At 46.6% G+C, this 23,573-nt stretch overlaps 1 protein-coding gene across 1 annotated transcript in view; it reads left to right on the top strand.

Moving 5' to 3' along the window:
- Nucleotides 1–23,573, top strand: part of LOC144486247 (tau-tubulin kinase 1-like) — a 354,268-nt gene that overhangs the window by 152,749 nt on the left and 177,946 nt on the right. The window contains exon 11 of the mRNA XM_078204315.1: nucleotides 22,484–22,638. Coding sequence (XP_078060441.1) covers nucleotides 22,484–22,638 — 155 coding nt within the window. The remainder of the gene's footprint in view (nucleotides 1–22,483; nucleotides 22,639–23,573) is intronic.

The following is a 23,573-nucleotide window of genomic DNA, read 5'->3' as shown; positions in this document are numbered from 1 at the left end:
CTGAAGGTCAGTAAGTCCCCTGGGCCTGATGAAATGTATCCTAGGATTCTTTGGGAGGCAAGGGATGAGATTGCAGAGCCTTTGGCTTTGATCTTTGGGTCCTCGCTGTCCACGGGTGATGGTGCCAGAAGACTGGAGAATGGCGAATGTTGTTCCTCTGTTTAAGAAAGGGAATAGAAATGACCCTGGTAATTATAGACCGGTTAGTCTTACTTCGGTGGTTGGTAAATTGACGGAAAAGGTCCTTAGAGATGGGATTTACGACCATTTAGAAAGATGCGGATTAATCCGGGATAGTCAGCATGGATTCGTGAAGGGCAAGTCATGCCTCACAAATTTGATAGAATTTTTTGAGGAGGTAACTAAGTGTGTTGATGAAGGTAGGGCAGTTGATGTCATATACATGGATTTTAGTAAGGCGTTTGATAAGGTCCCCCATGGTCGGCTTATGCTGAAAGTGAGGAGGTGTGGGATAGAGGGAAAGTTGGCCGATTGGATAGGTAACTGGCTGTCTGATCGAAGACAGAGGGTGGTGGTGGATGGAAAATTTTCGGATTGGAGGCAGGTTGCTAGCGGAGTGCCGCAGGGATCAGTGCTTGGTCCTCTGCTCTTTGTGATTTTTATTAATGACTTAATGGCTGAAGGGTGGATCAGTAAATTTGCTGATGACACCAAAATTGGTGGAGTAGTGGATGAGGTGGAGGGCTGTTGTAGGCTGCAAAGAGACATAGATAGGATGCAAAGCTGGGCTGAAAAATGGCAAATGGAGTTTAACCCTGATAAATGTGAGGTGATTCATTTTGGCAGGACTAATTTAAATGTGGATTACAGGGTCAAAGGTAGGGTTCTGAAGACTGTGGAGGAACAGAGAGACCTTGGGGTTCATATCCGCAGATCTCTAAAGGTTGCCACTCAAGTGGATAGAGCTGTGAAGAAGGCCTATAGTATGTTAGCTTTTATTAACAGGGGGTTTGAGTTTAAGAGCCGTGGGGTTATGCTGCAACTGTACAGGACCTTGGTGAGACCACATTTGGAATATTGTGTGCAGTTCTGGTCACCTCACTATAGGAAGGATGTGGAAGCGTTGGAAAGAGCGCAGAGGAGATTTACCAGGATGCTGCCTGGTTTGGAGGGTAGGTCTTATGAGGAAAGGTTGAGGGAGCTAGGGCTGTTCTCTCTGGAGTGGAGGAGGCTGAGGGGAGACTTAATAGAGGTTTATAAAATGATGAAGGGGATAGATAGAGTGAACGTTCAAAGACTATTTCCTCGGGTGGATGGAGCTATTACAAGGGGGCATAACTACAGGGTTCATGGTGGGAGATACAGGAAGGATATCAGAGGTAGGTTCTTTACGCAGAGAGTGGTTGGGGTGTGGAATGGACTGCCTGCAGTGATAGTGGAGTCAGACACTTGAGGAACATTTAAGCGGTTATTGGATAGGCACATGGAGCACACCAGGATGATAGGGAGTGGGATAGCTTGATCTTGGTTTCAGATAAAGCTCGGCACAACATCGTGGGCCGAAGGGCCTGTTCTGTGCTGTACTGTTCTATGTTCTATGTTCTATGGTGTATCTGGATTTCCAGAAGGCATTTGACAAGGTGCCGCACCAAAGACTGCTACATAAGATCAAGGTGCACGGTGTTGCGGGTAATGTATTAGCATGGATAGAGGATTGGTTAACTAACAGAAAGCAAAGAGTGGGGGTAAATGGGTGTTATTCTGGTTGGCGATCAGTGACTAGTGGTGTGCCTCAGGGATCAGTGTTGGGACCACAATTGTTTACGATTTACATAGATGATTTGGAGTTGGGGACCAAGTGTAGTGTGTCAAAATTCGCAGATGACAGTAAGATGAGTGGCAGAGCAAAGTGTGCAGAGGACGTTGAAAGTCTGCAAAGGGATATAGATAGTCTAAGTGAGTGGGCGAGGGTCTGGCAGGTGGAGAACAATGTTGGTAAATGTGAGGTCATCCATTTTGGTAGGAATAACAGCAAAATGGACTATTATTTAAATAGTAAAAAATTGCAGCATGCTGCTGTGCAGAGGGACCTGGGTGTCCTTGTGCAAGAATCTCAGTTAATTACCTCAGCAGGTAATTAAGAACCATAGAACCATTGAAAATTACAGCTCAGGAACAGGCCTTTTGGCCCTTCTTGTCTGTGCCGAACCATTTTTTGCCTTGTCCCACTGACCTGCACTTGGACCATATCCCTCCACACAAGGCAAATGGAATTTTGTCCTTCATTGCTAGAGGGATGGAGTTTAAGGGAGGTTATGTTGCAGCTGTATAAGGTGCTGGTGAGGCCACACCTGGAGTACTGTGTACAGTTTTGGTCTCCTTACTTGAGAAAGGATATACTGGCACTAGAGGGGGTGCAGAGGAGATTCACTAGGTTGATTCCAGAGTTGAGAGGGTTGGCTTATGAGGAGAGATTGAGTAGACTGGGGCTATACTCATTGGAATTCAGAAGAATGAGGGGAGATCTTATAGAAGCATATAAGATTATGAAGGGAATAGATAAGATATAAGCAGGGGAGTTGTTCCCACTGGCAGGTGAAACTAGAACTAGGGGGCATAGCCTCAAAATAAGGGGGAGCAGATTTAGGACTGAGTTGAGGAGGAACTTCTTCACACAAAGGGTTGTGAATCTGTGGAATTCCCTGCCCAGTGAAGCAGTTGAGGCTACTTCATTAAAGGTTTTTAAGGCAAGGATAGATGAATTTTTGAACAGTAAAGGAATTAAGGGTTATGGTGAGCGGGCGGGTAAGTGGAGCTGAGTCCACGAAAAGATCAGCCATGATCTTATTGAATGGCGGAGCAGGCTCGAGGGGCCAGATGGCCTACTCCTCCTCCTCGTTCTTATGTTCTTCTGTTCATTGCAAGAGTATTTGAGTTCAGATGTAGGGATGTCTTACTGCAGCTGTACTGGGTCTTGGTGGGACCACACCTGGAGTATTGTGTGCAGTTTTGGACTCCCTATTTAAGAGAGGATACACTTGCCGAGGAGGGAGTGCTATGAAGGGTCACTAGGCTGACATCAGGGTTGGCGGAACTGTCCTATGATTTGATTGGAGTTTAATTTAGACAAATGCGAGGTGATGCATTTTGGTAGATTGAACCAGGACAGGACTTACTCAGTTAATGGTAGGGCGTTGGGGAGAGTTACAGAACAAAGAGATCTAGGAGTACAATTCATAGCTCCTTGAAAGTGGAATCACAGGTGGACAGAGTGGTGAAGAAGGCATTCAGCATGCTTGGTTTCATCGGTCAGAACATTGAATACAGGAGTTGGAACGTCTTGTTGAAGTTGTACAAGACATTAATAAGGCCACACTTGGAATACTGTGTACAGTTCTGGCCACCCTATTATAGAAAGGATATTATTAAATAGAAAGAGTGCTGAAAAGATTTAGTAGGATGCTACCGGGACTTGATGGATTGAGTTATAAGGAGAGGCTGGATAGACTGGGACTTTTTTCTCTGGAGCGTAGGAGGCCGAGGGGTGATCTTATAGAGGTCTATAAAATAATGAGGGGCACAGGACAGCGAGATAGTCAATATCTTTTCCCAAAGGTAGGGGAGTCTAAAACTAGAGGGCATAGGTTTAAGGTGAGAGGGGAGAGATACAAAGGGGTCCAGAGGGGCCATTTTTTCACAGAGGGTGGTGAGTGCCTGGAACAAAATGCCAGGGGTAGTAGTGGAGGCGGGTACAATTTTGTCTTTTAAAAAGTGTTTAGGCAGTGACATGGGTAAGATGTGTATAGAGGGATATGGGCCAAACACAGGCAATTGGGACTAGCTTAGGGGTTAAAAAACTGGGCGGCATGGACAAGTTGGGCCAAAGGGCCTGTTTCCATGCTGTAAACCTCTGATTCTGATTTGATTTATTATTAACACATGCATTAGTATACAGTGAAAAGTATTGTTTCTTGTGCGCTATACAGACAGCATACCGTTCATAGAGAAGGAAAGGAGAGGGTGCAGAATGTAGTGTTACAGTCATAGCTAGGGTGTTGAGAAAGATCAACTTAATATATGGTAGGTCCATTCAAAAGTCTGATGGCAGGAGGGAAGATTTGATTTATTATTGTCATGTGTATTAGTACCTTAAAGTATTGTTTCTTGCACGCTATGCAGACAAAGCAAACCTTTCATGGTGGTGGTGGGTGAGTGGAATCGGCTGACGTCGGTGGTGGTGGAGGCAAACTCGTTGGGGTCTTTTAAGAGACTTCTGGATGAGTACATGGGATTTAATGGGATTGAGGGCTATAGATAGGCCTAGAGGTGGGGATGTGATCGGCGCAACTTGTGGGCCGAAGGGCTTGTTTGTGCTGTGGCTTTCTATGTTCTATGTTCTATGTTCATAGAGAAGGAAACAAGAGTGCAGGATGTAGTGTTACAGTCATAGCTAGGGTGTAGAGAAAGATCAACTTAATGTGAGGTAGGTCTATTCAAAAGTCTGACGGCAGCAGGGAAGAAGCTGTTCTTGAGTCATTTGGTACGTGACCTCAGAATTTTGTATCTTTTTCCCGACGGAAGAAGGTGGAAGAGAGAATGTCTGGGGTGCGTGGGGTCCTTAATTATGCTGGCTGCTTTGCTGAGGCAGCGGAAAGTGTAGACAGAGTCAATGGATGGGAGGCTGGTTTGTGTGATGGACTGGGCTACATTCACGACCTTTTGTAGTTTCTTGTGGTCTTGGGCAGAGCAGGAGCCCATACCAAGCTGTGATACAACCAACTTGTTGTATCACCAAGAAACAATACTTTTCACAGCAAGAAGCTGTTCTTGAGTCGTTTGGTATGTGATCTCAGACTTTTGTATCTTTTTCCTGACGGAAGAAGGTGGAAGAGAGAATGTCCAGCGTGGGGTTCTGAGAGTCATAGAGCCATAGAGGAAATGGCCCTTCGGCCCAACATGTCCATGCCAGCCTTTTTTAACCCCTGAACTAATCCCAATTGCCAGCGTTTGACCCATATCCCTCTATACCCATCTTACTCACGTAACTGTCTAAGTGCTTTTTAAAAGACAGAATTGTACCCGCCTCTACTACTACCTCTGGCAGCTTGTTCCAGACACTCACCACCCTCTGTGTGAAAAAATTGCCCTTCTGGACCCCGTTGTATCTCTCCCCTCTCACCCTTAACCTATGCCCTCTAGTTTTAAACTCCTCCAGCTTTGGGAAAAGATATTGTAAGTAGTCTCACAACACCAGGTTCAAGTCCAACAGGTTTATTTGGTAACACAAACTTTTGGAGTGCCGCCCCTTCATCAGGTGAGTGCAGGATTTGTTTCACAAACAGGGCTTATATCGAGACAAACTCAATTACAAGATGGTTGGAATGCGAGTCTTTACAGGTAATCAAGTCTTTACAGGTACAGACAATGCGAGTGGAGAGAGGGTTAAGCACAGGTTAAAGAGGTATGACTTGTCTCAAGCCAGGACAGTTAGTGAGATTTTGCAAGCCCAGGCAAGTCGTGGGGGTTACAGATAGTGTGACATGAACCCAAGATCCCGGTTGAGGCCGTCCTCATGTGTGCGGAACTTGGCTATCAGTCTCTGCTCAGCGACTCTGCACTGTCGTGTGTCGTGAAGGCCGCCTTGGAGAACGCTTACCCGAAGATCAGAGGCTGAATGCCCTCGACTGCTGAAGTGTTCCCTGACTGGAAAGGAACACTCCTGCCTGGTGATTGTCGAGCGGTGTTCATTCATTCGTTGTCGCAGCTTCTGCATGGTCTCCCCAATGTACCATGCCTTGGGACATCCTTTCCTGCAGCGTATCAGGTAGACAACGTTGGCCGAGTTGCAAGAGTATGTACCGTGTACCTGGTGGATGGTGTTCTCACGTGAGATGATGGCATCCGTGTCGATGATCCGGCACGTCTTGCAGAGGTTGCTGTGGCAGGGTTGTGTGGTGTCGCGGTCACTGTTCTCCTGAAGGTTAGGTAGTTTGCTGCGTGCAATGGTCTGTTTGAGGTTGCACGGTTGTTTGAAGGCAAGAAGTGGGGGTGTGGGGATGGCCTTGGCGAGATGTTCGTCTTCATCAGTGACATGTTGAAGGCTCCAGAGAAGATGTCTTGGCTTCTCCGCTCCGGGGAAGTACTGGACGACGAAGGGTACTCTGTCCACCGTGCCCCATGTTTGTCTTCTGAGGAGGTCGGTGCGGTTTTTCGCTGTGGCGCGTCGGAACTGTCGATCGATGAGTCGAGCGCCACATCCTGTTCTTATGTTCTTACGAGGGCGTCTTTCGGTGTCTGTTGCGATCCTCCTTATCCGAGCAGATCCTGTGTATACGGAGGGCTTGTCCGTAGGGGATGGCTTCTTTAACGTGTTTAGGGTGGAAGCTGGAGAAGTGGAGCATCGTGAGGTTATCCGTGGGCTTGTGTACAGTGAGGTGCTGAGGTGACCGTCCTTAATGGAGATGCGTGTGTCCAAGAATGCAACCGATTCCGGAGAGTAGTCCATGGTGAGTCTGATGGTGGGATGGAACTTGTTGATGTCATCATAGAGTTGTTTCAGTGATTGTTCACCATGAGTCCAAAGGAAGAAAATGTCATCGATGTATCTAGTGTATAGCATCGGTTGAAGGTCCTGTGCGGTGAAGAAGTCTTGTTTGAACCTATGCATGAAGATGTTGGCATATTGAGGTGCGAATTTGGTCCCCATGGCTGTTCCGTGTGTCTGAATGAAGAACTGGTTGTTGAAGGTGAAGACGTTGTGGTGCAGAATGAAGCGGATGAGTTGTGGAATTGCATCTGGAAACTGGCAGTTGTCGGCGTTGAGTACTGAGGCATTTGCAGCAATGTCATCGTCGTGGGGGATGCTGGTGTAGAGTGCCGAGACATCCATTGTGACAAGGAGTGTTCTTGGTTCAACTGCTCCATGTGTGCTGAGTTTCTGTAGGAAGTCCGTAGTGTCGCGACAGAAGTTGGGGGTTCCTTGCACAATGGCTTTCTGGATGCCCTCGACGTAGCCGGAGAGGTTCTCTCACAGGGTCCCATTGCCTGATACGATGGGACGACTGGGTGTGTTGGCCTTGTGTATCTTCGGGAGGCAGTAGAGATCTCCAACGCGGGGAGTACGTGGGATGAGAGCACGGAGGGTGCTCTGAAGGTCCGGATCAAAGGTCTTGATTGGTCTGTTGAGTTGACTGGTGTGTTTTTTGGTTGGATCTGCGGGTAACTATCTGCAGTGTTCCTCGTTGTTCAGTTGTCGGTATACTTCTTTGCAGTAATCCGTTCTGTTCAGTATGACGATGGCCCCTCCTTTGCTGGTTTGATGACAATGTTGTGGTTGGTCTTGAGAGCGTGGATGGCGTTGCGTTGTGCTTGGGTGACGTTCGGGGCTGTCTTGTGATGCGGCTGATGAATCTGGCATTGACGCACCTCCTGAAGGCTTGTGCATACATGTCGAGTCGAGGGCAGCGGCCTTCCGGAGGAGTCCAATTCAACTCTTTCCTCTTCGGTTGCTGTGCCACAGAGCTTGAAAAGATATTGACTATCTAGCTGATCTAGCCCCTCATTATTTTTTAGACCTCTATAAGATCACTCCTCAGCCTCCTACGCTCCAGAGAAAAAAGTCCCAGTCTATCCTTCTAACTCAAACCATCAAGTCCCGGTAGCATCCTAGTAAATCTTTTCTGCACTCTTTCTAGTTTAATATCCTTTCTATAATAGGGTGACCTATATGTCCTTGATTATGCTGGCTGCTTTTCCAAGGCAGCAGGAAGTGTAAACAGAATCAACGGATGGGAGGCTGGTTTGCGTGATGACTGGACTTTGTTCACACCCGAGCAGAGATTGGTTCGACTGAGCCCATATTCGCTAGAGTTTAGAAAGATGAGAGGGGTCTGTTGTGTTGTAGGTAAAAAATACCTCTGAAACCAATCTGAGTCAAAATACAGTAAGGCTTTATTCTCTCAAGTTTGCGGGAGAACCTGACCCCTGAAAGCGGAAGTCAAAGTTCTCTCTGAACACAGAAAAGTGGGGATATTTATACATTATGACTTCTAATACCAGTCACGACTCAAACACCAGATCAGTCACAACTCAAAAATACATTTACAGCCTCTGGTCACGAAGCAAACTCCAGACCAGTTACAAATCAAAACTACAATGTACAGCTTCTGGTCACGAAGTAAACTCCGGTTTCCTGCTCTTCCACGGTTTCCCCTTTGAAGTTACCGGCGCAATTGCAGCTGTCCCAGCGCGGAGTCTTCCTGTCAAACGGCCGTATCGCACTCCACATCTTGTAATTGCTTTCTTTCCTCAAACCACACACAAGCTTGTAGAAAAGGTAAAACTTTACAATTAACATTCACATTGACTGTCTATCGTTATCAGAATGAGTTTAAAGAATGAATAACTTGTATTAATGTCAGGAGTAGTATAAACAAGGGGAGTTTAGCCACAATGAAGGGTTATGTTTGTGATACATTGTAAGTACAAAGTTCAACCTTTTAGGTACAAAATACATTAACCCTTTCCCTTCTTCAATCCCCCCTTTTGGTCGGGGCCAGGTCCAAGCATGGCCCCATGACCAACTCAGAGCCAAATGTTGCCAGTGTACATGCCCAGCTCCTTCGTCAGGAAGTATGCCCCCTCTGCCTGTACACTTGCACTCAGCATAATTTGAGCGGTGACTGTTTGACAACAAGTGTTCAATAATGCCATACAAATACAACAAGCAATAACAATGACAATTAATACAATCAACCCATGCATCAGGTATGATCCCCACCACCCGAACCATTGCCCCAGCCATCCTGGAGGGTTGTAATTATGATATTGGTTCCCTTCATCCCGTATTGTCTTCGCTACTCGTTTGATATGATCTGCCAAATGAGTTATATTTTCCGAAACATCTGGGATATACGTGCAGCATTCGGATTCAATTATAGCGCACGTTCCTCCCTGGAAAGCCAACACATAATCAAGTGTCAATCGGTTCTATAAAGCAACAGTCCGGATAGCTACAACCTCGGCTGATACTTCAGAGAAGGCTGTGCTCACCTCCTCAAACCTGTCTCTAGTTTCATTTGCAATTCTCTCCAAGGTCGAGGCCATATGTATAAGTTCCTGAGCTGCTTTTGCTGTCCCATAAAGTGGGAAAGCTATCAGAAAGAACCGTTCTGTCTCACTAATGGTGAATATAGGGTACCACATATTCTAAATAACACGATCCTGCCCAATCCCAAGGAAGCCATGGGTCGGCATTGTTTCCACAGACACAACAGGTACCGTTATATACAGCCACGCTGCTCATATAAGTAGAGGAGAGGCTGACCAGGACATCAGCAGTGGGGCAATGGACTGTAATCTGTTGCACCAAAGCCCAGGCACCACTGGTGACATTAACCTGCTGGGTACAGTAACTACGGCCAATAAGTATGGTTCCGTTTCCTACCAAGCAGATAGATCCCCCCTTGTTGGTTTTTCACAACATGCCTGATGGGGTTTTAAATGTCACTTCCTTGTCCCATCGTGGGTTCCATTCTGATTCAAAATCCCCTCTACTATTCCCGGAGTTGACAAAGGGATAGGGAATAAAGGACTTTCCCCCCTTTCCTTCGTGCATGGGAATATGTGAGCAGACCCAGCACTTGCTCAAAATTTTGACTGCAATACATACAAGTGAGACAAATGCATGAACCTCGGGCCAGTGGTTTTAGCTGGGGGAAGGGTAATTATGAGGCTATTAGGAGAGAATTAGGAAACATAGGTTGGACTAGGAGATTACAGGGACTGGGAACGTCCGACATGTGGAGTTTTTTCAAGGAGCAGCTACTGCGAGTCTGTGATAGGTATGTCCCTGTCAGGCAAGGAGGAATTGGTAGGGCTAGGGAACCGTGGTGCACCAAAAAAGTTTCTTTGTTGGTTAAAAAGAAAAAGGAGGCTTATGTTCGGATGAGACGTGAGCACTCGGGTAGTGCACTAGAAAGCTTTAGATTGGCTAAGAGGGAGTTGAAGAGCGAGCTTAGAAGGGCTAAAAGGGGACATGAGAAGACTTTGGCGGATAGGGTTAAAGAGAATCCTAAGGCGTTCTATAGGTATGTCAAGAACAGAAGGTTGGTTAGGGCAAGTTTAGGGCCAGTTATAGATGGCAGAGGGAAGTTATGTGTGGAACCGGAGGAGATTGGTGAAGCATTGAACCAATATTTCTCTTCGGTGTTCACGCAAGGGGACATGAATATAGCTGAGGAGGACACTGGGTTGCAAGGGAGTAGAATAGACAGTATTACAGTTGATAAGGAGGATGTGCAGGATATTCTGGAGGGTCTGAAAATAGATAAATCCCCTGGTCCGGATGGGATTTATCCAAGGATTCTCTGGGAGGCAAGAGAAGTGATTGCAGAGCCTCTGGCTCTGATCTTCAGGTCGTCGTTGGCCTCTGGTATAGTACCAGAAGATTGGAGGTTAGCGAATGTTGTCCCATTGTTTAAGAAGGGGAACAGAGACTTCCCCGGGAATTATAGACCGGTGAGTCTCACTTCTGTTGTCGGCAAGATGTTGGAAAAAATTATAAGGGATAGGATTTATAGTTATTTGGAGAGTAATGAATTGATAGGTGATAGTCAGCATGGTTTTGTGGCAGGTAGGTCGTGCCTTACTAACCTTATTGAGTTTTTTGAGAAAGTGACCAAGGAGGTGGATGGGGGCAAGGCAGTGGACGTGGTATATATGGATTTTAGTAAGGCGTTTGATAAGGTTAACCATGGTAGGCTTCTGCAGAAAATGCAGATGTATGGGATTGGGGGTGATCTAGGAAATTGGATCAGGAATTGGCTAGCGGATAGGAAACAGAGGGTGGTGGTTGATAGTAAATATTCATCATGGAGTGCGGTTACAAGTGGTGTACCTCAGGGATCTGTTTTGGGGCCACTGCTGTTTGTAATATTTATTAATGATCTGGATGAGGGTATAGTTGGGTGGATTAGCAAATTTGCTGATGACACCAAAGTCGGTGGTGTGGTAGACAGTGAGGAAGGGTGTCGTAGTTTGCAGGAAGACTTAGACAGGTTGCAAAGTTGGGCCGAGAGGTGGCGGATGGAGTTTAATGCGGAGAAGTGTGAGGTAATTCACTTTGGTAGGAATAACAGATGTGTTGAGTATAGGGCTAACGGGAGGACTTTGAATAGTGTGGAGGAGCAGAGGGATCTAGGTATATGTGTGCATAGATCCCTGAAAGTTGGGAATCAAGCAGATAAGGTTGTTAAGAAGGCATATGGTGTCTTGGCGTTTATTGGTAGGGGGATTGAATTTAGGAGTCGTAGCGTTATGTTGCAACTGTACACAACTCTGGTGCGGCCGCACTTGGAGTACTGTGTGCAGTTCTGGTCCCCACATTACAGGAAGGATGTGGAGGCTTTGGAGAGGGTGCAGAGGAGGTTTACCAGGATGTTGCCTGGTATGGAGGGGAGATCCTATGAGGAGAGGCTGAGGGATTTGGGATTGTTTTCGCTGGAAAGGCGGCGGCTAAGAGGGGATCTTATTGAAACATATAAGATGATTAGAGGTTTAGATAGGGTGGATGGTGATAGCCTTTTTCCTCTGATGGAGAAATCCAGCACGAGGGGGCATGGCTTTAAATTGAGGGGGGGTAGTTATAGAACCGATGTCAGGGGTAGGTTCTTTACCCAGAGGGTGGTGAGGGATTGGAATGCCCTGCCAGCATCAGTAGTAAATGCGCCTAGTTTGGGGGCGTTTAAGAGATCCGTAGATAGGTTCATGGACGAAAAGAAATTGGTTTAGGTTGGAGGGTCACAGTTTTTTTTTTTAACTGGTCGGTGCAACATCGTGGGCCGAAGGGCCTGTTCTGCGCTGTAATGTTCTATGTTCTATGTTCTATGTTCTATGTTCATGTGATAGGGTTGGATTTTAGAGGATTGGTACGATGATCGCTTGGATCGGCCAAATCTCGTGTTGATGTACACATCCTCCCGAGCCCTCTGCTGTTGCCGGGTACAGATCCATCCCGGTCCCTCAGCTAAACACTGAAAATTCCAGTTACACCACGTTACATTGCATGGGAGACCCCAATCACCTCGCCCCTCCAACAGAGTGAGCAACATGGCATGGTTAAGGAATCCCGAGCAGCGGTCCCTCCGGGTTACCTCCCAGGGACCTATTCCATGTGTCAGAAGGTTACAATAGACAGAGTCATCGTTACAGAGACGCTTGTGATGCTCTGTCCTCAAGTCTACACAATTCCATCTATACTTCCCCTCCGTAACTAGCAGGGCAAGGGTCATGAGAAGCAGCAAGAAAATCATCCTATCACTTAACTAATAACCCGTGCGACCGTTATACAATGGTCCAAAGGCTATACCGCCCGCGCGCCACTTGGAGGTCAACTGTCTCACATATCTGTGAATTAAGCACACTACACAATTTTAACTTTATAGGGGCCCTCCCATTTAGGGGCGAACCCAGGTTTGTCAAGTAGTGGTTTTACTAGGACGCAACTTCCCGCCCGTCAGGGAGCATTTCAAGCTCTCTCTCTCCCGGTGTCTCTTTGTTCCGGATTATCTTTTACCAATTTGCGCATCCCTTTTAGTCGGGTGCTTAGTTCCAACACATATCTCCTGAATTCATCTTTTAGTGAACCTACATCATTGCCCATTCTGTCATTAATTCATAAAGGGTTAATCCGGTTGTCCGGTTTGTGGTAACTCTTAGCCTCATCAGTATAGTGGGCAATACCTCGGTCCACATTTTCCCGATGTCTGTATGGCTTTAGCTAGTGCATTATACAGTTAACTACACACACCCCTTCCATAGAAAAAGCTTAGTGTGAATTAAATAACACTTTACACTGGCTTTTTGGCTGCAGTTGGACATCCATTCATTTGTATATAATCTCATCAAAAGACATCGCTTTCCCCATAAATCACATGCCATACAGCTCCAATCTTTATATGATGTACTCTTACATTATATCCAATTTAATCATTTGTATGGCGAGGAAAACAGGAAGCTCCTACAGAATGATGTTTTATCAATACACAACATATAATATGTAACTATTATACAAAATTGGTGAAGGCTTTTCAGGATTTGATGTTATTCTCGGGTCTATATGGCAGTGCTATACTGTATAAAAAATAATCAAGCGGCAGTTGTATCATACCACTTTACACGGCAAAACCGTAATATCCAAACCCTTTTAATTCAAGCCATTTCCAATTTTAAACTGAGCTCCAGATCAAACCCCCCCCCGCACTCGAGGAAAACAACAGGGGCCAAATCAAAACCAAAGTAGGTACAATACATACTAGTTAATTAATCAGAAACATTTTGGTTTGATTTTAACTGGCTAGATTTTAAGCTTTGCAGTGGTTTTATATTTGGCAAACTTTGAACAATAGATAGCACATAAAATTCCAACGGCAGTACATAATTTTAGCCAGTTCACAGAATATTAAACTATCAGACATTCGTAAATCGCTATATCCTGCGGACCTTAATACTGCATTCTTAATGGGCAATTTGCATTGGCAACTAAGATTTAATTGATTAAACTCCTGCTGGAACTTGGAATAAGCAGAATTACAATTCATTTCACAAACTTACAATATTTAAACTGACAGACAGTACATTTACCTCATTCCTTTGTTCTTGCTTATCTACTTTTCCATAAAATTACTTATTTTCTTCTCCCAATTTCTCAACTAACTCTCTCATAATCTTCACTTTGAGACAAAGGAGAGAGCACATGGTTCCCTCCAAGGTTTAAATCCTTTCTTAACAAAATTTGAACCCAGGATTATTCAAAATTCAAATTGGTTATTTCAAACTTCAATTTATGTACTTTGATTTTGAAATTTCAATTTACTTTCCAATTTTATTTAAACTCTGTATCAAACCCACTGTTGTAAAAGCACACCTGGGGCAAACACCAAAGCAAACAACTTTGTTAAACACACACATAGACACACCTGGAAGAACATAGAACAGTACAGCACAGAACAGGCCCTTCGGCCCACGATGTTGTGCCGAGCTTTATCTGAAACCAAGATCAAGCTATCCCACTCCCTATCATCCTGGTGTGCTCCATGTGCCTATCCAATAACCGCTTAAATGTTTCTAAAGTGTCTGACTCCACTATCACTGCAGGCAGTCCATTCCACACCCCAACCACTCTCTGCGTAAAGAACCTACCTCTGATATCCTTCCTATATCTCCCACCACGAACCCTATAGTTATGCCCCCTTGTAATAGCTCCATCCACCCGAGGAAATAGTCTTTGAACGTTCACTCTATCTATCCCCTTCATCATTTTATACACCTCTATTAAGTCTCCCCTCAGCCTCCTCCGCTCCAGAGAGAACAGCCCTAGCTCCCTCAACCTTTCCTCATATGACCTACCCTCCAAACCAGGCAGCATCTTGGTAAATCTCCTCTGCACTCTTTCCAGCGCTTCCACATCCTTCTTATAGTGAGGTGACCAGAACTGCACACAATATTCCAAATGTGGTCTCACCAAGGTCCTGTACAGTTGCAGCATAACCCCACGGCTCTTAAACTCCAACCCCCTGTTAATAAAAGCTAACACACTATAGGCCTTCTTCACAGCTCTATCCACTTGACTGGCAACCTTTAGAGATCTGTGGATATGGACCCCAAGATCTCTCTGTTCCTCCACAGTCTTCAGAACCCTACCTTTGACCCTGTAATCCACATTTAAATTAGTCCTACCAAAATGAATCACCTCACATTTATCAGGGTTAAACTCCATTTGCCATTTTTCAGCCCAGCTTTGCATCCTATCTATGTCTCTTTGCAGCCTACAACAGCCCTCCACCTCATCCACTACTCCACCAATCTTGGTGTCATCAGCAAATTTACTGATCCACCCTTCAGCCCCCTCCTCTAAGTCATTAATAAAAATCACAAAGAGCAGAGGACCAAGCACTGATCCCTGCGGCACACCGCTAGCAACCTGCCTCCAATCCGAAAATTTTCCATCGACCACCACCCTCTGTCTTCGGTCAGACAGCCAGTTACCTATCCAATCGGCCAACTTTCCCTCTATCCCACACCTCCTCACTTTCATCATAAGCCGACCATGGGGGACCTTATCAAACGCCTTACTAAAATCCATGTATATGACATCAACTGCCCTACCTTCATCAACACACTTAGTTACCTCCTCAAAAAATTCTATCAAATTTGTGAGGCACGACTTGCCCTTCACGAATCCGTGCTGACTATCTCGGATTAATCCGCATCTTTCTAAATGGTCGTAAATCCCATCCCTAAGGACCCTTTCCATCAATTTACCAACCACCGAAGTAAGACTAACCGGTCTATAATTACCAGGGTCATTTCTATTCCCTTTCTTAAACAGAGGAACAACATTCGCCATTCTCCAGTCCTCTGGCACCATCCCTGTGGACAGCGAGGACCCAAAGATCAACGCCAAAGGCTCTGCAATCTCATCCCTTGCCTCCCACAGAATCCTAGGATACATTTCATCAGGCCCAGGGGACTTATCGACCTTCAGTTTATTCAAAACTGCCAAGACATCCTCCCTCCGAACATCTATTTCCTCCAGCCTATTAGCCTGTAACACCTTCTCTTCCTCAAAAACATGGCCCCTCTCCTTGGTGAACACTGAAGAAAAGTATTCATTCATCACCTCGCCTATCTCTACTGACTCCATACACAAGTTCCCACTACTGTCCTTGACCGGCCCTAACCTCACCCTGGTCATTCTTTTATTCCTCACATAAGAGTAAAAAGCCTTGGGGTTTTCCTTGATCCGACCCGCCAAGGACTTCTCATGTCCCCTCCTAGCTCTCCTAAGCCCCTTTTTCAGCTCATTCCTTGCTAACTTGTAACCCTCAATCGAGCCATCTGAACCTTGTTTCCTCATCCCTACATAAGCTTCCCTCTTCCTTTTCACAAGACATTCCACCTCTTTTGTGAACCATGGTTCCCTCACTCGGCCATTTCCTCCCTGCCTGACAGGAACATACCTATCAAGGACATCCAGTATTTGTTCCTTGAAAAAGTTCCACTTTTCATTAGTTCCTTTCTCTGACAGTTTCTGTTCCCAACTTATGCCCCCTAATTCTTGCCTAATCGCATCATAATTACCCCTCCCCCAATTGTAAACCTTGCCCTGCCGTACGGCACTATCCCTCTCCATTGCAATAACAAAAGACACCGAATTGTGGTCACTATCTCCAAATTGCTTTCCCACAACCAAATCTAACACTTGGCCCGGTTCATTTCCCAGTACCAAATCCAATGTGGCCTCACCTCTAGTCGGCCCATCCACATATTGTGTCAGGAAACCCTCCCGCACACACTGCACAAAAACTGCCCCATCCAAACTATTTGACCTACAAAGGTTCCAATCAATATTTGGAAAGTTAAAGTCCCCCATGACAACTACCCTGTGACCCCCACACATATCCATAATCTGCTTAGCAATTTCTTCCTCCACATCTCTATTACTATTTGGGGGCCTATAGTAAACTCCTAGCAACGTGACCGCTCCTTTCCTATTTCTAACTTCAGCCCATATTACCTCAGTGTGCAGATCCCCCACGAAGTGCCTTTCCGCAGCCGTTAAACTATCCTTGATTAACAATGCCACTCCTCCACCTCTTTTACCAGCTTCCCTACACTTAGTGAAACATCTCTACCCCGGAACGTCCAACAACCATTCCTGTCCTTGTTCTACCCACGTCTCCGTAATGGCCACAACATCGTAGTCCCAAGTACCAATCCACGCCCCAAGTTCATCTACCTTGTTCCGGATGCTCCTTGCATTGAAGTAGACACACTTCAACCCACCTTCCTGTCTACCAGTACCCACCCTTGACCCTGATACCTTCCCCAATACCTCACCACCCTCACTGACTTCTGGACTACAACTCCCTTTCCCACTCCCCTGACAAATTAGTTTAAACCCCCCTGAAGAGCCGTAACAAATTTCCCTCCGAGGATATTGGTGCCCCTCTGGTTCAGGTGCACCCCGTCCTGTTTGTACAGGTCCCACCTTCCCCAGAACGTGTTCCAATTATCCACGTATCTGAAACCCTCCCTCCTACACCATCCCTGCAACCACATATTTAACTGCACTCTCTCCCTGTTCCTCAACTCGCTATCACGTGGTACCGGCAACGTACCAGAGATGACCACATGTTTCGTCTTGGCTCTCAGCTTCCAGCCCAGCTACAGAAATTCCTGCTTTAAATCCCCGTCCCTTCTCTTACCTATGTCATTGGTACCAATGTGCACCACGACTTGTGACTGTTTCCCCTCCCCCTTCAGAATCTGGAAAACACGGTCTGAGACATCACGGACCTTGGCATCCGGTAGGCAACATACCATCCGTGAGTCTCTTTTGCTGCCACAGAACCTCCTATCTATCCCTCTAACTAACGAGTCCCCAATAACTATCGCCCTCCCGCTCTCCCCCTTTCCCTCCCGAGCCACAGAGACGGACACAGTGCTGGAGATCCTCTCACTGCGGCTCCCCACTGGTATGTCATCCCCCTCAACCGTATCCAAAGCGGAATACTTGTTGCTAAGGGGAACGACCACCGGGGATCCCTGCACGGACTGCTTCCTCCCAGCCCCTCTCACCGTCACCCATCTGTTTTCAATCCTCGGAGTAACTGTATTCCTAAAGCTTGTGTCTATGGCCATCTCTGCGTCCCTGATGATCCTAAGTTCATCCAACTCCAGCTCCAGTTCCCTAACACGGTTTTGGAGGAGCTGCAGATGGGTGCACTTCCCACAGGTGTAATCAGTAGGGACACTGTCGTCGTCCCTCACCTCAAACATAGTGCCAGAGGAACATTGCACTGCCTGCACACCCATCCCCTCTAGATACCTTGCCAGTACCAGGTAGAAAGTGCAAAAATGAATTCAACTCACCCCTACTCGCCCTTTCTGCCTAAGACCTGTGAGCCAAAGTCTTATAGCTCACACTCTGCTTCCCACACACTCCACTGCCCGCTCCCGACGCTGCCCGCTGTATACTGCAGCCTACCTTTTATACTTCACGCGCTTAAAAAACCCTTCCCAGACTCCTTTGCTGCCCACTTCTAGTTTTCACTTTAAACTTGAAAAACTGCAGCACTGCTGCCTTCAATCACCCCTCTCAGCTTGCTCCAGTGGATCAATGAGGGGGAACCTCCCAGGTAACTGACTTTTAAAGTTAAAATAAAAACCCTTCCCAGACTCCTTTGCTGCCCACTTCTAGTTTTCACTTTGAACTTGAAAAACTGCAGCACTGCTGCCTTCAATCACCCCTCTCAGCTTGCTCCAGTGGATCAATGAGGGGGAACCTCCCAGGTAACTGACTTTTAAAGTTAAAATAAAAACCCTTCCCAGGCTCCTTTGCTGCCCACTTCTAGTTTTCACTTTAAACTTGAAAAACTGCAGCACTGCTGCCTTCAATCACCCCTCTCAGCTTGCTCCAGTGGATCAATGAGGGGGAACCTCCCAGGTAACTGACTTTTAAAGTTAAAATAAAAACCCTTCCCAGACTCCTTTGCTGCCCACTTCTAGTTTTCACTTTAAACTTGAAAAACTGCAGCACTGCTGCCTTCAATCACCCCTCTCAGCTTGCTCCAGTGGATCAATGAGGGGAAACCTCCCAGGTAACTGAAGCTTCCAACATTCATTCAAACTTAACATCTTAAACTGAGATGCAAGTAAAACATTCAGAAGAATACAGAAAGTTGATAAAGACAGTCACTTTTATTATTCTTTCTTCCAAACTGTAATTAAACTCAAAACACAAGTAAATTCAAGAAATCTTATCACTTTGATCTTTAGCAGTTTTAACACTTCCCCAGCTCCCCTGAGGCTAAACAAAGATACAAAACATTGCATTTATTACTCGCAATAAACACTCCACAAGAACAAACAGGCTACAACCACTCCTGTTCTCAATCTAATACAACAACAACCACCTACATTCGACTAGCAACCAGATCACACAAACACACTGAAATACAAAAACTAAGATCTCTCCTATCCACCCCCAGGTATGCCATTAGCCCACTCTACCAACTCATCATAATCCTGGGACATAATCACTCCCACTTTTAGGATGTTTTGGTGAACACTTAAGAATTCGTCCTTAAAATCCTGGATGAACACTCGATCTCCTTGACCTGGGTTTCCTTGTCCTGAGCACTCCTGATATACCTGGAACAACCATCCCCCATATTCAGAAGCTCCTTCCCCTTTTAACTGTTTCGTTGTGGTTATTCTGCTCCAGTTAGTAGGAGCATTCCCTAACACTCTGAGTTTCAAACTGGGCGAAGGGTGCCTGTTGGGCATCTATCTCTGCTGTTAGGGCGACTGCATGTGTCCACCGTCCCCCATTATAATCCTGTGCTGGAGGAGCAGCGGGTCCACCTGCTACCTGCCTCCACATATCCGCTGGACAGGCTGCCCTGACCAGCTGGTGTACGTCCCTCAGGTGTAATAGGCATCCTACCCAGATTGTGTCTAATTCTTCCCAGAATTTAGTGTTTGCGCTTCTAGGTTGTAATTTACCCAGGGAAACCATTATCTGCTGCCTCTCACCTGGGTGAAGGGTTCATAATTTACTTTTGGCTGCGCATCTGTTCCCCCTCTGGTTACTGGTGCTAAGTTGTGTTCTAGTGCTTCCCACTCCTCTGGAAGAGCGTTTAGTCCCTGTTGTGTGGACTGATAAGGAGGTAGAGGAACGATTTCCCCTCTCCATAGCTTTTCTTCTAATACTTGGTTTTGTTTCTCCAGTTCCCTTACTCTGGATTCTAACTCCCTAATCCGTTCTTTATCCTCACTCCACTTCTGAGTAGAGGCGACTTGCTCAATTAGTCCAGCTAACTGATGTATTAACAATACTCCTATTTTCTTTGTCATGTTTCTCTTTTCTTTATCCACCCACTTATGCTGTTGGCCCAGAGGGCAGGATACGTTCCCCCCCCCTTTTCTCATCTGTTTAATGAATTTGTTCCTCTCAGTCATACACTCATTTATCAGGGATTCCAGAGGTCCCCACTGTCCTTGTCCTTGTGATCCCGCCATAATACAGATAAGTTTTATACTCTCCACCTGGAGTCTTCTATTCTCTCTTCTCACTCTCCCACTCCTAGGCTGCTCTTATCGGAGTCCGGTGTTACCTGTCAGGGGTGATCAAATCCCTCCGTACCACCGCTTACACCATTAAGCCGGCTTCTACTCCGGTGATCACTCAGACAGTCTCTCCCTCACTCACGTCTGAACATCACACCCCAGGCACCTTTTTCTCCAGTCTTTATGCCCAAAAGGCTGAGTATAAAAGACAAATGATGCCTCCTTGTCCGTATGTGTTCAGTTCAGACGTCTTTCACTCTCACACTCTCTACATATAGAAAAACTACAGCACAAACAGGCCCTTCGACCCCACAAGTTGTGCCGAACACATCCCTACCTTCTAGACCTACCTATAACCCTCCATTCTATTAAGCTCCATGTACTCATCCAGGAGTCTCTTAAAAGACCCTATTGAGTTCGCCTCCACCACCACTGACGGCAGCCGATTCCGCTCGCCCACCACCCTCTGTGTGAAAAACTTACCCCTAACATCTCCTCTGTACCTATCACCTCACTGTAGTTTGACTCACCCCATTAGGTTCAGAATTCTATTCCAGTACCCAGGTTGTGGCCATTCAACCTGAGCCCGCAAACAGATCCTGGGGTCGCCCGGGTTTCGGCACCAATTGTTGTAGGTAAAAAATACCTCTGAAACCAATCTGAGTCAAAATACAGTAAGGCTTTATTCTCACAAGTTTGCGGGAGAACCTGAACCCTGAAAGCGGAAGTCAAAGTTCTCCCTGAACACAGAAAGGTGGGGATATTTATACAGCATGGCTTCTAATACCAGTCACGACTCAAACACCAGATCAGTCACAACTCAAAAATACATCTACAGCCTCTGGTCACGAAGCAAACTCCAGACCAGTTACAAATCAAAACTACAATGTACAGCTTCTGGTCACGAAGTAAACTCCGGTTTCCTGCTCTTCCACGGTTTCCCCTTTGAAGTTACCGGCGCAATTGCAGCTGTCCCAGCGCGGAGTCTTCCTGTCAAACGGCCGTATCGCACTCCACATCTTGTAATTGCTTTCTTTCCTCAAACCACACACAAGCTTGTAGAAAAGGTAAAACTTTACAATTAACATTCACATTGACTGTCTATCGTTATCAGAATGAGTTTAAAGAATGAATAACTTGTATTAATGTCAGGAGTAGTATAAACAAGGGGAGTTTAGCCACAATGAAGGGTTATGTTTGTGATACATTCTACGTACAAAGTTCAACGTTTTAGGTACAAAAAACATTAACCCTTTCCCTTCAGTTGAAATGTATAAAATACGAACAGGGCTGCACACACCAGATGCAGGGAGGATGTTTTCCTTAGTTGGGGAATCTGGACGCAGTCTTGGGATACAGAGGAGACCATTTAGGACTGAGATAAAGAAAGATTTCTTCACTCTGAGGATGGTGAACTTGTGGAATTCTCTACATTAAAAGCTGTGGAAGACAAATCATTGAATGTGTTCAAGAAACAGATTTTATTCTAGATTTTAATGGCATCAAGAGGTATGGGGAGAAAGCGGGAATGTGGCATTGAGATAGGGACCAGCCGGGATCATATTGAATGGTGCAGCAGGCTCAAAGCGCCCAATGGCCTACTTATGAGCCGGGCGTCTGTGTTTCAGTGACAGTGTGAGGGAGCTGGATTAACATCAGTACAGATACAGTCAGGAGCACGGGGTGCTGGGGGAGAGGGGTTACTGAGTGACAGTATGTGGGAGCTGGATTAACATCAGTAGAGATACAGTCAGTAACACAGGGTGCTGGGGGAGAGGGGTTACTGAGTGACAGTGTGAGGGAGCTGGATTAACATCAGTAGAGATACAGTCAGTAACACAGGGTGCTGGGGGAGAGGGGTTACTGAGTGACAGTGTGAGGGAGCTGGATTAACATCAGTAGAGATACAGTCAGTAACACAGGGTGCTGGGGGAGAGGGGTTACTGAGTGACAGTGTGAGGGAGCTGGATTAACATCAGTAGAGATACAGTCAGTAACACAGGGTGCTGGGGGAGAGGGGTTACTGAGTGACAGTGTGAGGGAGCTGGATTAACATCAGTACAGATACAGTCAGTAACACAGGGTGCTGGGGGAGAGGGGTTACTGAGTGACAGTGTGAGGGAGCTGGATTAACATCAGTACAGATACAGTCAGTAACACAGGGTGCTGGGGGAGAGGGGTTACTGAGTGACAGTGTGAGGGAGCTGGATTAACATCAGTACAGATACAGTCAGTAACACAGGGTGCTGGGGGAGAGGGGTTACTGAGTGACAGTGTGAGGGAGCTGGATTAACATCAATATAGAGATACTGGCAGAAACCAGGTGAATATTCTAAGGTGTTGGCTCCTTCCTATGGATCCATTGTAACCTCTCCCTCTGTCAATACAGACGCAGTGTGTGTTGGATGATGAGCTGAGTCGAGGTCCATGTCCGGCCTCACCCATTCCTGAACGGCAGCCCTCACTGAGATATCGACGGGTAAACAGCCCTGAGTCTGACAGGCTGTCGACAGCCGATGCCCGGGGAGATGGACTTGAGAAGCGGTGAGTGTTTCAGAATAGTGGGGGGCCTCTGAATCTGCTGCAGAGAATTGAGAACCTGGCAGAGTAGCAGGGGTTGCTCAGTGCTGTCACATCGCAGGCTGGGCAAGGACAGCTAAAGGTGGACCAGTGCCAGCATGATCACTGTGTTCACCCCACTGCCCCCCGCTCTCCCCCCATGGCCCTGTATCAATCCCCAAACTAATCCCACTGCCCCGCTCTCCCCCCATAGCCCTGTATCAATCCCCAAACTAATCCCACTGCCCCACTCTCTCCCCCCATAGCCCTGTATCAATCTCAAACTAATCCCACTGCCCCACTCTCTCCCCCCATAGCCCTGTATCAATCTCAAACTAATCCCACTGCCCCGCTCTCCCCCCCCATAGCCCTGTATCAATCCCCAAACTAATCCCACTGCCCCGCTCTCCCCCCATAGCCCTGTATCAATCCCCAAACTAATCCCACTGCCCCACTCTCTCCCCCCATAGCCCTGTATCAATCCCCAAACTAATCCCACTGCCCCACTCTCTCCCCCCATAGCCCTGTATCAATCCCCAAACTAATCCCACTGCCCCGCACTCTCCCCATAGCCCTGTATCAATCTCAAACTAATCCCACTGCCCCGCTCTCCCCCCATAGCCCTGTATCAATCCCCAAACTAATCCCACTGCCCCACTCTCTCCCCCCATAGCCCTGTATCAATCCCCAAACTAATCCCACTGCCCCACTCTCTCCCCCCATAGCCCTGTATCAATCCCCAAACTAATCCCACTGCCCCGCACTCTCCCCATAGCCCTGTATCAATCTCAAACTAATCCCACTGCCCCACTCTCTCCCCCCATAGCCCTGTATCAATCCCCAAACTAATCCCACTGCCCCACTCTCTCCCCATAGCCCTGTATCAATCCCCACACTAATCCCACTGCCCCACTCTCTCC

The sequence above is a fragment of the Mustelus asterias genome, unplaced genomic scaffold (assembly GCF_964213995.1).
Source record: "Mustelus asterias unplaced genomic scaffold, sMusAst1.hap1.1 HAP1_SCAFFOLD_307, whole genome shotgun sequence".
NCBI classification, from domain to species: Eukaryota; Metazoa; Chordata; class Chondrichthyes; order Carcharhiniformes; family Triakidae; genus Mustelus; species Mustelus asterias.
This window is presented reverse-complemented; position numbering and strand designations above follow the sequence as displayed.